The sequence below is a fragment of the Rhinatrema bivittatum genome, chromosome 3 (assembly GCF_901001135.1).
Source record: "Rhinatrema bivittatum chromosome 3, aRhiBiv1.1, whole genome shotgun sequence".
Classification (NCBI taxonomy): domain Eukaryota; kingdom Metazoa; phylum Chordata; class Amphibia; order Gymnophiona; family Rhinatrematidae; genus Rhinatrema; species Rhinatrema bivittatum.
In genome coordinates this window covers 170081099-170094848 of record NC_042617.1, presented here as the reverse complement: position 1 = coordinate 170094848, position 13750 = coordinate 170081099, and the positions used below count along the sequence as shown (strand labels likewise).

Sequence of the window (13750 nt, the reverse complement as noted above, 5' to 3'; positions counted from 1 at the left end):
TCCCCTCATAAACTGTGTGAGCTTCACAAATTCATTGTAAACTGTAATGGTTTCAGATGATTTGGGTTGTTACATGTCTCTCCAGATTGCTTTTCACAAGGATTAAACGTACTGAACTCAAAACTTCAAACACCTGTTAAAGTGGTGTTTCCTTGCTCCCTTTGGCCAGCATGCCAGAGAAGATGCTCTTCAGAGTTCAGAATATTGGTAGTGTCTGGAGCTGTGTTTTATATTGTCCCAAAACTTCAGTCAGTAAATATAGGAAATTGTGCACTGTCTGCAAACTTCTGTCTGGGTTGTCTGGTGACTAGGGCCATGAAAGAGCAGCTGTCTTGTGTTTTCCTGAGTCTGGGAAGACTAGTAGCAAATGTATATTAACAGATTCCCAGTTCATAGTTTACTTTCCTCTTCCATTGCTAGTATTGATATCTATGCACATAGATGCAGACTGACTGGTAATCTTATTAGTTTCCTTGCATTTATTTATGCGATGTTTTTGTGTTTTGTGTTTTTTTTTCAGGCCCAGATTGCCTTCCTTCAAGGTGAAAGGAAAGGACAAGAAAATCTCAAGAAGGATCTGGTCAGAAGGATCAAAATGCTAGAATATGCTCTTAAACAGGAAAGGTTGCCTTACTTTTACATCTTCTCTATCCCAAAATTGTCTCTGCAAGTGGCTGAAATTTAATTGTGTACAAGCTTTATAAGAATACTGATATCAACACTGCTTTTTTCAATTCATTTATATTTGTGAAATGGCAATGGTATCAGAACTATTCAAATTTGATTGTCTATTTTCAAGATTTTATTATACTTTAATATACCACCCAGCTTATATGGAGAGAACCATTTTATTTAACGGTCTGTGACCTCCACTGTTTCACTTGAATTATTTAAACGGGAAAGGAAAAGAATCCCCACTAAATAAAACACCCCTGCCTCCCAAAAAAAGAAAAAAAATTATGAATGTCATAGGAAAGAGGCAACAAATATTGTTTTAAAAACTTGAAAATAACACCTGGACTAAGCAGTGATGCATTAAATGAAAGAGTTCCCCTTAGTACATTTTTTTTCTTGAGACCATCTGACATGTATTTTATTTTATTGGCCCCACACAGAGCTCAACCTTTTCTAGGTAACAATACTAGAGAGAAACTCACAGATACCCCTAACAGACAACTTCACAAATAATGGGCATCTTACATAAATATGGGTGAATTGATGTATTTGATAAATCTGATAAAGAGATTTAATAGACAAGTAAAAAATATAAGATCCCCATTAAAATATAGATCCCCATTAAAATATAAGATCCACCATTATTTGTGAAGTTTTTCTTCAGAGTTTAACAATCCTTACCTCAGTTAGGATTTTTGGGCACTTTAAACATTTTTTTTTTTCTTTCATTGAGCTGGCCTGTGATGGTTTCTTCAGCACTACTGTGCCAGGTGGCTTCCCAACTCATAGGTAGATGCAGTATTGGCACGGGGGAAAATGGCGATCATGATTGAGCAGCCGCTTCTCCCAAAGCGCTGCTGATGGACCTCTCCAGGGCACCCCATTTAATATTTAAATCTGCCATGGGGTAAAAAGGAGTGCACTAGGTGAAATTGTGTGCCCCTAGCAACTCCTCGGCAGCAGACGCCCAGGAGAGGTTGGCTGTCAGGTGGTTAGGAAAACAGATGCTCAATTTGAGTTGGTCCCTTTTCCTAACCTGACCGCTGGCATGTTTAAAAAAAAAATAATAATTTTTTTTAAAGGTGGTCTTCCTTTTTGTTCCTCCAACTTAATATTACCACGATATTAAGTCAGAGGAAAGTACAGAAAAACACTATTTTCTGCTTTTCCATATTTTTGAGCAGCCCAAAAATCTAACGCCTGCTCTGGGCTGGCGGTAATTTCTGAGAGTAAAAATGTGCACATTAGGCACACTTTTTTTTTTTTAATCGGGGGAGAATAGCTAATAGCCTCATCAACATGCATTTGCATGTGATGAGTGCTACTTAGCCTACCAGGGGTTGGATGTGCATTTTGTATGCGATAATCCCATTATAGCATAAGGGGTTGTGGACGCAAGTCCAACCACAGGTTAATGCAGTATGCTCGGATGAATGTACTGTATTGCATCGGCTTGTTTATGTATGGATGAAGAAAACCTTTCTCAAAACTAACATTTCTTTTGGACTTTTGTCTTGGTACATTATCCTCACTGTGCCCAAGAAACATAGCTTCAAGTTCTGTCCAGTTGCAAGCGAATGATGTCCATTACTGACCACCATAAGGTTTGCAATAAGTGTCTGGAAACAAGGCCACAATGTTTCTGGCTGTGACAGTTTCACAAAGTTGCCAACCAGAGCAGTTTTTGCCCAGAAGGATAGACTGCTTACTTTTTATAGGTGAGCTTAAAGCTGCTGTTTAGAAGCTCCTCCTGAGGACTTAACAGCCACATTGATTGCTGATGGTCAGGAAATGCTGAAGAGACTTTCAGCTTCTTGATGTGAAGATAGGCCCATGAGTTGAGAGATCTCGTACTCCTGCTCAAGTTTGTGTTCAGGGCTTGGAGCATTTGTAAAGTTGTCACAGACCCTTGAGTAAGGATTTATAGCCTTGACCTTTTGATGCATGATTCTGAGAGCTAAGAAGTGCAGGAGGGTTCCATACCATCAAAAGCCATGTCTGGAGGTGAGCTATATCAATCTCTAGAGGTATATCCCAAAGCCCTCGATAGCTTCCAGGGAGCCTAGGATGACATTTCCTTTCCCTATAAGGCTGACTCCATTGTGGATATTGACACTATGGATAGGAGAGTTGGGGAAGTACTTGCTCAGCTTGCCAAACATATTGATGATCTGGCATTGAGCACTCTGTTAGTGTATTGACTGATCCTTCTCTTGGTGTCTTCTGCTCAGCATCAACACTGGTCTTGATCCTGTTGGGGTACTACACCAGTGATTGTGAAGAACTGTAGAAGGAACTTGAGACTTGGCATCTAAATGGCAGATACAATTTAATTGGAAAAGCATAAAGTAATGCACATAGGAAAAAATCCCAACTACAGTATAGAATGCTGGGTTCCATGTTTGAGGTCACCACTCAGGAAAAGGACCTCTAGAGTCCTTATGGACAATAACTTGAAATCTTCAGCTCTTAAGTGTATGGCAGTGGTCAGAAAAGCAAATAGAATATTAGCAATTATTTGGAAAGGAATAGAGAACAAAATTGAGTATCATAATGTCTTTGCAGTGGCACTTTGAGTATTGTCTGTGGTTCTGGTCATGCCATCAAAAAGGCATAGGACAAACAGAAAAGGTACAGAGAAGGGCGACAAATAACTGGGATGGAAAAGCTGCCTAAGGAGAGAGGCTAAACAGATTAGAGCTCTTTAGGTTGGAAAAAAAGACAATTGAGAGGGGATGCAATTGAAATTTATAAAATTGTGGGGTGGAATGGGTCGTTATAAGAATGTAACTAGCCAGTTAAACCTGTTTTCTAAAAGTTGCCCTTATTTAAAAAAAAAAAATCAAAAAAATCCTGTCCCTCTTCGTTTACCTGGCCAGTCCAACAGTATTTATTTTTATTTATTTATTTAAGGTTTTTTTATACCGGCATTCATGAACTCGTTCACATCATGTCGGTTTACAGAAAAACAGGGGTGCGAATAATACAACCAAAAACATAAATAACGTGATGAAGAGAAGCAGTTACAATTAACAAGGTCTATTGAACTGGGATTGTAAGAAATAGAAAGAGATAGAGGAGGTTAATTATATACAAGTGTACAATATAAATATGGCCCTCAAACAAGAATCTCTTGTCACTCCCAAAGAGCCACTAGTTGATAATTGATGAAAAAGTTCCCTCTATCTAGTCAGCTGCTAGTTGGTCATTTAATTAGTGTTCCTCTTTTCCTCCTGCCCCAATTATCTACCATTATTTTTTAACAAAGATAAATCCCCCCTCCCCCAGCCAGTGACACTAATTCAGTTAATGAGCCAGTGTGAGACAGTCTGGGTCTGCTCCACTCTGAAGCCCTTCGGTGGCCTTATCCACTCGTGGCATCTGTATGGGAGGTGGGGGCCTGAGAGTGGAGTACACCCTGACTGTCTCTCACTGGCTTGTTCAGCTGCCTCAGGACCTGCCTCATATGGGGGTGGGGGGGGGGGGAGGATTAGAAAAAGATCTTTGTCTAGAGCAGAGCTTTCCAAACTGGGTGTCGGGACACGTTAGTGTGTTGCCTGCAGTGTGCAGGTGTGTCGCGCAAGCCCGGTCAACTCTGATGCGAGTTTGGGCTTTTTTTTTTTCTAGAGATTCACTTTTTTTTTTTCAGTTTATGGGTTGCTTATTATTGGGTGATTTTTGCTGTCAATCGCGTTTTTTTGGGGGGGCTTGGTGGGTGGAACGAGCCCAGCCATCCTTGCATTGGCTGCTGCTGCCGATGAGGCCTGGCCATGAGGAGTACTGACTGCAAGCAGCAGTGTCTGGTGATGATGGAAGGGAGTGAAGCACTTAACTGGCAACAATCAAAAAGACGAGGTACATGAGTGGGGGGCCAGATATGTGCTGGGGGGAGAGAGATGAGTGAGTGGGGGGAAACGTGCTGGGGGGACAGACATGTGCTTGAGGGGGAGAGATATGAGTGTGTGGGGGCCAGACATGTGCTGGGGGGAGGAGAGAGATGAGTGTGTGGGGGACAGACAATTTGTTTTATTATTGTTTCTCATAAATTATAACAACAACATGAATCTTGGAATATATATTTTTAATATAAATTTAAGGTTTTCATGAGATAGGTTGTGTCGTGAAACATTTTTTTTATGTATATATTTAAGGAAACATACATAAATTGTCGAAATATGTTTCGTTCGTTTAACCTTTAACCTTGGTTTACTAGTAGACTGAATTACCGTGTCGTGAAATTATGTTTGTCTAAAAAGTGTGTCACCAACATGAAAAGTTTGGAAAGCTCTGGTCTAGAGTATGGGTACAGGGTGTGCAGTTACAGAGCAGGTCTGCCTTCTTCCTCATTTTCCTGCAGTCAGTCACTCTGTGGATTGGTGAAAATTCTGCTGTGGACCAATGCTGGCCACAAACCAGTTAAGAAATACTGCTCTGGATAATGGACAGTTACAGATTACATATTTTAGAAATTCCACCAAGTTGTCCTCCCAGAAGCTTTAGTGCGTAAACAGCAACAGGACCTACTTAAGTTAAAAATCCTTTCCCTAGTACAGGCCACAGTGATTGAACCTGGCCCACTGCAAGAGAGAGGGTATATTTTAGGTATTTCCTGGCCTCCATAAAACTAAGTTTTGTTATCTCACTGTAGATCTGAGACAATGAACATTATTTCCCCAAAAATAGAGAAATTCAAAAATCCCTGGAGCACTGTAACAATGGAAATTAGGTTAGCAGGAGGCATATACACAGAGATGCATCTTGCATAGATGTAGTATCTCAGATTTATAGTGCAGAAACAGCCTCCAGTTTTGTGTTGTGTAAGCCTAGCATCTGCTCCATGCTGTTTCCTAATAGGTGTATAGTGTTAGGTCCTGATGTAATATTTCAGTATTGCATTTTTCATAGGTAGGGGTGTTACTGTTTGAATCTTGACAGTAGTGCTTTTAGTATGGGAGGTTTACTATATTGTAATTTAGATTAATCATGGCTTTTTGAGGGTCAAGTCCACAGCCAGTGCATTTTACAATAAGTCTAAGACCACATAGGTTCAAGTGCATTTTTTGCAGGGTTTTTTTAGTTGCTATCATATGTAAATATACTGTACATATTCTAATATTTTTTTCTCTCACAAGACTGCACTTTACCCTTTTCATGTAAAATCTCCCTTTTTGAATCAGGGAAGTGATTGATAAATTTTAAAATGCATAATTTTTAATTGCATGTGGGGAGGATGAGGGTAGCACAAAGCTGTAAGGTTTTGCCTAGGGCACTTAATACCCTTGCACCAGCTCTAAGAGAGTGTCACACATTCCCCCTATTCACACATTTCCAGGGGGCAGATGTTGGGAAATGGTTGGAGGGAGATGGTAGGATTCCTAGGAGTTTTGCCAAGGTTGCTAGCTTCCTAGAAATATCACTTATTTTGCCACTTCTCTGGGAACCTAGACCCTGCCGCCTCCTTTCCTCAGCCTTTCATGTCGCTGTAAGGACCAGACTCCAAGGGGACACTCCTCCCCAGCCTTCTCAGTGACTTGATTTGTGCCAAAACATGGGGGTGGGAATGCTTTCTCATCCCTTGCCTCAGGCAGCAGATTGCTTTTGAACCGCCCCTAACCTATCACATCATATTGGCATAATCTTGCACAGATTTCTTAATTTATTTTGCATACTAGTTAACCCCACATATTAGAACTGTTTTCTCTGATCTTTGAGATGTAAAGAAATGGGTTGTAGATTGCAAATTTAGGATTTTCTCCAATGACAAGCAGGATGGTAGTCCTCACACATGGGTGACATCATCGGATGTAGCCCGGCACGGAAAACTTTCGTCAACGTTTCTAGAAACTTTCGTCAAAGTTTCTAGAAACTTTGACAGGCACATAGAGCATGGCCAGCATGCCGCTAACCATGCATCCATGCTGGTCCCTCTTCAATTTCTCTTTTTCTATGGAGCTTCAGAGCTTGTGCTTCTTTTTGGCTTTTTGGCTAGTTGGTGTGTTTTCCTTCCACATGTCTCGTAGGGTCCCTCGCCCTCCTCAGATAGCGATCAGTAAGTGCTTCATGCCTTCGCAGTTTATTCTCGATGGCTCCCCCCCCCACCCCCTCCCAGTGTCGGCTGACCAAGTGCCGTGCTCTTTTTTCCATAGCATCGACCCGCTTCTGCCAATGCCCTCAGTGCCTCCGGACCATGTCCATCACAGACCCCCACGAGTTCTGTGTCCTCTACCTGGTGGCTTCTCACGATGTCCATGCCTGCAATCTCTGTGCCCAGATGACCCCCAAGGCTCATCGGTCTGTCTTGACAAAATGGAAAAACTTTTCGGGTCCAAGTGGTTAGAGCCGTCCTCTGTGCTGGGGACTTCCACACCCTTTGGAAACGAGCCCCCGGCCCCAACTGTTGGGTTTGCCTTCTCCTGCCTTGCCTGTTCTCGAGCTAGGTGCAGATGACTGTCTGCTATCCCTGTCATCCCGTCCCCAGTCGGGTTCCTCGACGTCGCCATCGGTATCGGGCAAGGGCCACAATACTTATCAAGAGAGGTCTAAGAAGCACCATCAATAATCATCCTCTTCATCAAAACCAGATGGTGAGAAGGCATCGACCTCAGTGCCTTCCGTGGAGGAGGCCATCCCTTCTGACCCCACAGATGCCTCCAGGTGGCCGGCACCAGTGGAGAGCTCTTTCCCCCTCAATCCAGGGGACTACCAATTCCACCAGCTCCTCCTCAGGCCAGTTTATCCTCACCGGCCTTTGAGGAGGAGTAAGAGAGCGTGTGTGGTTGGCAGTTGGCCGGGCCCCGCAGGGCCTCTGGTTCCCCCATGGTACCGCCTCTGCCGCAAGAGCCTGTTCCACCGGTGCTTGCACCTTGTTAGAGCAGCTTGACATGCTGCTCGGTATGCTCCTGATGCAGCCGGCTCCGGAGCTCCAAGCCCCTTCGCGGCCTCCGGGTGCACTGCTGTCAGCACCACCAGCCCCCATACCAGTGAATGACTCAGAGGAGGGCCGTTAGGCTCAATGGTGGCCCGGAGACGCATGGTGCAACCTCACCTGGCAGTTCTCCCAGGGTCCTCTGGGTTGGTACCCTCGATCCCGCTGACACCGAATCCCTTGCGACCTCAAGGCCCCTTGATCCTCTGGCACCACTTTCGGTGCCCTTGAGGACCAGACTGTGCAAATTGATGGGCCTTCGACCCCCCCCCTCTTTAACACTGGAGGGTGCAGTGAGGGAGAAGCTCCTTATGAGCTCTGGGAGGGGGGGGGGCATCTGTATCCTCCTCCTTGGAATCGGAAGATTTGCCTTCCAAACCTCCCCCCCCCCCCCCCCGAGGATTTTTCCTTCACGGGCTTCGTCAAGACCATGGCTGAATTGGTGCTTTTCTAACTATTGACAGAGCAGGACTCCAGGCGTAAAATGCTGGAGATCCTACAATTCATGGATGCCCTGAAGGAAGTGGTGGCGGGAGCTGGTGAACCACCTGTGGGAGCATCCCATCTCGGTGCTGCTGGTTGACAGGAAGACGGATGCAGTATACCTAGTTCAGCCGTCCACTGGGTTCGACTGCCGTCAACTCCTCCACCAGTTGGTGGTAGTAGAGTCAGCCCTGAAAAAGACTGAGGATTCGTACCCATGCCTCTGCTCCTTCAGGGCACAAGCATAAAGCTCTTGATGATTTGGGCGCAGAGTGTTTCAGGGTGCCATGCTCATTGCCTGCATAACTTGCTACCAGCTTTACTTGGGCCAGTATTCCCGGAACCTGTGGAAGCAGGCCCTGGAATTTAGTGAATGTCTGCCACACCAATTCCAGGAGGACTTCCAGTCTATTGTCCAGAAGGGCTTGGAGTGCAATAAGCAGAGGTTCACTCAGTTTATGATGTCTTCGAGACAGCCATGAGATCAGCTGCAGTGGGCATTGGAGCCCATTGGACGGCATGGATATGGGCCTCCGACCTGCGCCCTGAGGTTCCAGGACCGTCTGGCTGACTTGCTGAGTACGGGAGAGAACCTGTTTGGAGACAGGATTAAAGAGGCTGTGTCGCAGCTGAAGGACTCCCAGGAGACCCTTCAGCAATTGTTGGCTAGTACTTTCAATACCCAGCCTACAAAAATTTGTCAAAAGTTTTCCATGCTGGGCTCCATCCGATAATGCCACCCTTGTGTGAGGACTAGCATCCTGCTGTCCTTGGAGAACACCTGTTACGGGTAAGCAACTCTGCTATTTTTGAAGATTGATTGGCAAATGGAGTTGATATGGCACTCGCATTTAATTTCTAATGTGTATATGTGAATTCTGTTTCCTGGGTTAAATGGATTGTTTATTTTTAAATTGTAAATTGAGATTTTTCAAAGGTGTTCGATTAGGAAAGAGAAAACAAAGAGAAATCTAATTACAAAGTTTAAATTTAATAACTTAATTGTTATGAGGAATAAAATTAATATATTTGGTTGTAATATTCAAGCAAGGGGTTGGTTGAAATCTGAAGCAAGTGGAGGATTAGCCTGGTGATTAGAGCAGAGAAAACAGGGTTCAAATCCCTCTTCCACTACTTGTGATGTTGGGCAACTCACTTCACCCTCCATTGCCTCAGGTACAAACTTAGATTGTGAGCCCAGTGGGGACAGGGATATGCCTACAGTACCTGAATGTAATCTGCTTTGAAGCACCTGTAAATTAAATAAAAATCTTCGGGAATAAAACTCCTAATTTTGGAGAAAAATATCTTTTCAGTCAGTAATGCTGAACTACTGTTTTAATTTTCAGTTAAACAAGAAACAAAGATAGGATTATGTCTCTTGAAGTTTCAAGGGTGATTGAAGGATTCCTTGCCTACTTATCTTTTTTTCAACTAGGAACAGTTTATGCTACACAATATGCAGAAGTTTGTAAATCAGATCATTAATAAAATGTTTTCATTCATTGACTCTAAGTTAAATTTTCAAATGCTTTATTAAAATAAACTTTTCATAATCTGTGTTCTTAAGACAAGAACCATTGTGCACACAAAGTTTACTGAACAGAAACTTAAATGGCAAATACAGCTTTTATTCAGCTAAATTAATAAAAAGGTTAGGGATATCCATGCCATGGGTGTAATAGTGTTGCAGGTAGCCTAACAGCATGTTGCACTTCCTGATGATTACTCGAAGTTATGTTGAGATATTTTGACATGGAGAGCAAAGGGGTGATTTTGTTAAAGATTTTGGGAGATTTGAGATGCTGAAGTAGCTCTGAATTTCCTTAAGAAAAGTTCTGCCTTTGGGTGTATCCTTTTGTTAAAATTGTTAAGAGGATACATACTGCTAAATGAACTCTTGTTTTTGCTTATTTCTTCAGGTGTGGGATATGAGATTTGCCATTCTGGGTCAGTTGAAAGGTTCATCAAGCCCAGTATCCTATTTCCAATAGTGACCAATCCAGGTCACAAGTACCTGTCAGGATCCCAAGGGGTAGATATTCTGCTTTATCCCAGGGTTAAGAAGTTGATTATTGCAACTCCACCTTAATAGTGGTTTATGGACTTTTCCTCCAGGAACTTGTCCAAACCGTGTTTAAATGCACACTAATAGCTTTCACGACATCCTCAGGCAGTGAATTCCAGAGCTTAATTATGCATTGAGTAATAAAATGTTATCTTAATAGTTTTAAATGTATTACCTAATTAACTTCCTTGTGTGTCCCCTAGTCTTTGTACTCTTTGAAGAGTAAACAACTAAGTAAACCCTGGAATCAAAAATCATACTGTTTGTTACAGGATTAAATATAAGCATGTCCTCTTGGCCTTGCTTCCTGGCACAGTGAATAATCTGTTTAAATAAAGATTTATTGAAAGCACTGGCTTGAGGTGTGCTAGACTGATAAAGTAATAACCATGCTGCTTGGACTGCTACCATCTCATTCTGGAAGAGAATGTCCCATTAATTATACATCTTGTTGAATTTGGAAGCTGGATTTCAGAAACTACTACTCTGCTGTTGGTTTCCTTTACTGGTAGTACCATATTTCTTGTCGTCCTTGTGATTTTGGTTCTCTGTCAATGAGCAGGGCTGAATTAGCCATGATACATGGGTGATGGCACTGAACCAACCCTTCTCTCTAGCTCAGTAAAGTGTTAATACTGAGCAAGCACAAGAGAGAGGGTGTGTACCCTCTCTCTACTGCAAGGTTTCTAATTTTCTGCTTTTGAAGTTTTTCTTCAATCTTACTCATTTTTTGGAGTTGCTTTGTGGTTTTGCCAGCTCCTCAGCACTTTTCAATGCTACCTTTAAAAAAAAAAATTGGCTCAAAGGAGACCACTTTCAGTGGCTTCAAGGACTGCTTGTGGCCATATAATATCAATCACTGATGACCATAATGTCTGTTACAGGTGCTTGGAATCCATTCATGACTCAGCTGACCTCTGTATTGCCTAGATCCCAGTGGAACAGGTCTTGGGCTGAGACAATTTGGTTTCCACTCATTTGAGGTTTGTTCCTGAGAAAATCAATTTGGGAACATTCCTCTATGATCGTGTAGAACCAGGGGAATGTGGCTTACCCTAACATCCACTGTCTGATTTTCAGAGCCTGGCGATGACTTGGATTCTTTGAAAAAGGCGTCGAAAATCCTTTAGTCTTATAGAAAATCCTTTAGGAGGTGGTATTGATTGAAATGGTGGTGGCTGTCCATCTAGTGTGAGGGCAGGACCTTAGATACCTTCTCTTACATCTTTTGAGTATGAGGTAATAGGGGAAAAATCCATAGCTAGTTGTGAATGAAGGTTTATGGCATTAGTATCACAGCTCTGGTTGAGATTGAGTTGAAGGGTTACAGGAGGAAGCTGCTGGATCATAAATTATTTTAGTATTTTTTCTTTGAATTTAATCTTTGAAGACTTAGATGGCTTATGAGAAGCTAAAATACTGTAATATATTATGAGCTCTCTGGGCTATCAGGGTTGTGGCATCTCCATGTCATTTTGAAACTCGGTGTAGAATCTGAAATTTATCCCTTTTTGGAGTTTTAATTTTTAGTTCCAAAAATTTTAATGCATCTCTGCTCTGCCCCACCCTGTAAAAAAGAGAAACTTCAGAAAGTGTAATATCACTCTAGTAAAATTGAGATGGCAGAGTATATTGGCTTTAAAATTTGAACAAATTTACTTTTTAGATTTCAAAACAAAATTAACTCCAGGATATAAAATTTGATTGCTAGTGCACCACTAAATTGAAATTCGAGTGCTTTTGGCATAGGCAACACTGGGAGAGAAGCGGGAAGTGCTGCTGTTGCTCTCTCCTGTTGCCTGTTACTTAGAGCACCCATGCAAGAATGGCAACTGAAAAGTACTTAATCATTTTTACTTTGACAGATGTTCTTTGACTGGTGTAATGCTTTGTAGAAAAAACAGTTCAGCAGTTTGAGAGCATCCATGAATCATATGCTAATCTGTGAATTATTTAACACTTTCCTCGGACAAAGTGAGTATATGGAATGGTATTCTAACGATTAAGCTATGAACAGTACAGACTGGGTATATCTAGGATGGAAAAACAGGTGTGTGCCTAAAGAACCATCAACGTTTTCCTTTTTTTTTTTTTTGTTTTATCAAAGCAATTCCCACGATTTTACAAAGAAAAATAATAAAATGGCAAATGGCTCTTAAAGGCAATTTCTTCTAGTAGACATTAAAAACCTTTTTTTCTGTAACTATTTGAATGCTTATTCCACTTAGAAAAATTTCAAAATTTAGAAAATAACTGTGCTGCGACAAGCCCCATCCAGAAGGAGCAGTGTACCCTAAGCTAAAACTGTTACAGAGAAACCTACTGATCTCATATGTTAGTTTGCTCTGTTGTGATAGTGTCATATTGTACCTTTAAATAATTCCATGAATGGTGGGGAATTACTGATCATTAAAATGTGTGCCATTAACTAGTTACAAAAGGAAAAGAAAAAAAAATAGAAAGAGACGGAAGGACAGGGAACCGCAGGACCCACGCGGTGAGTCAGCCGCGCCCCCCTGAGAGGCACTAGGCCTATCAGAGGGCGCCAAAAAAAGGCCTTTAAATCTCGTCGCCTCCCTCTGGCACTGCATGCCCGAAGGAGCGCGACCTAAGGGGCCTGCCCCTTAGCGCGCCCCTTGGAGCGTCCCAGGACTCTAAACAGAGACCTCACCGTTATCGGTTTAGCCTATTCTCAGCACAGTTTTATGCTTACATCTCCTGCTTTCACACGCTCTCAGATTCATCCACCTCTCATCCAGCCTACTACAGCATTCATCTTAGCTTCTCCTAGCTTCCTCCAGCATTCATCCTAGCTTCTCCTAGCTTCCTCCAGCATTCATCCTAGCTTCCTCCAGCATTCAGCCTAGCTTCCTCCAGCATTTATCCAGCATCCTTCCTAGCTTCCTAGTGATCTTTTATCCCATTCCATTACAGAACAAGCCTCACATCTTAACTACTTGCATCATCCATCCACTAGATCCTGGACTGTAACTGGATCCTTGACTGCAACTCCTAATAAAGAGAAGGGTCTCAACCCACACCTTCAAGATGCGCCTACTCCCCATACCCACAATTCCTTACACCCCCAAGCACATGACCAACAAACCCAGAATATTAGGTATACGTCATCAAAGATTGATTCCAATCATGATTTCCCCTATCTCCCAAATGCTCGGTCTCACTCTATTCACCTTAACATTATTCAACGCCCAATCCATCACAAAAAAAATTCACCTACTCAATGACCACCTGATTGACAACAACCCTGACCTTTGCGCCATTACTGAAATGTGGCTGAAACCCACGGACACAGTTCTACTAAACCAACTCCCTATCTAACTTTATGATATCCACTCAATCCCTAGAATCAAAAAAGGGGAGGAAGCCTACTACTAGCTGCAAAAAAGGGACTTGGACTCTCCCTGCAATTATCCACCAGAATAAGTAACCTTGAGTTAGCCTTATTCAACTCGGACCATCTCCAAATTGCTCTGGTCTACTCACCCCCAGGAACCTTAGACTCTGATCCCTCTCCATTAATCGAATTCACAGCTAAACATCTCAAGAGGGACAAACCAGCCATCTTGTTGGGAGATTTT

General features: G+C 42.5%; 1 protein-coding gene across 5 annotated transcripts in view; it reads left to right on the top strand.

Moving 5' to 3' along the window:
* Positions 1–13750, top strand: part of STRN (striatin) — a 533408-nt gene that overhangs the window by 243339 nt on the left and 276319 nt on the right. For 4 of the 5 annotated variants that reach the window (XM_029593930.1, XM_029593929.1, XM_029593928.1 and 1 more), the window contains exon 1: positions 522–624. The exons of the other annotated variant lie outside the window; for it this stretch is intronic. In XM_029593930.1, the coding sequence (XP_029449790.1) occupies positions 596–624 (29 nt within the window). In that variant the 5' untranslated portion in view covers positions 522–595. Of the gene's footprint in view, positions 1–521; positions 625–13750 lie in introns of those variants that run through there. 5 annotated transcript variants of the gene reach the window in all.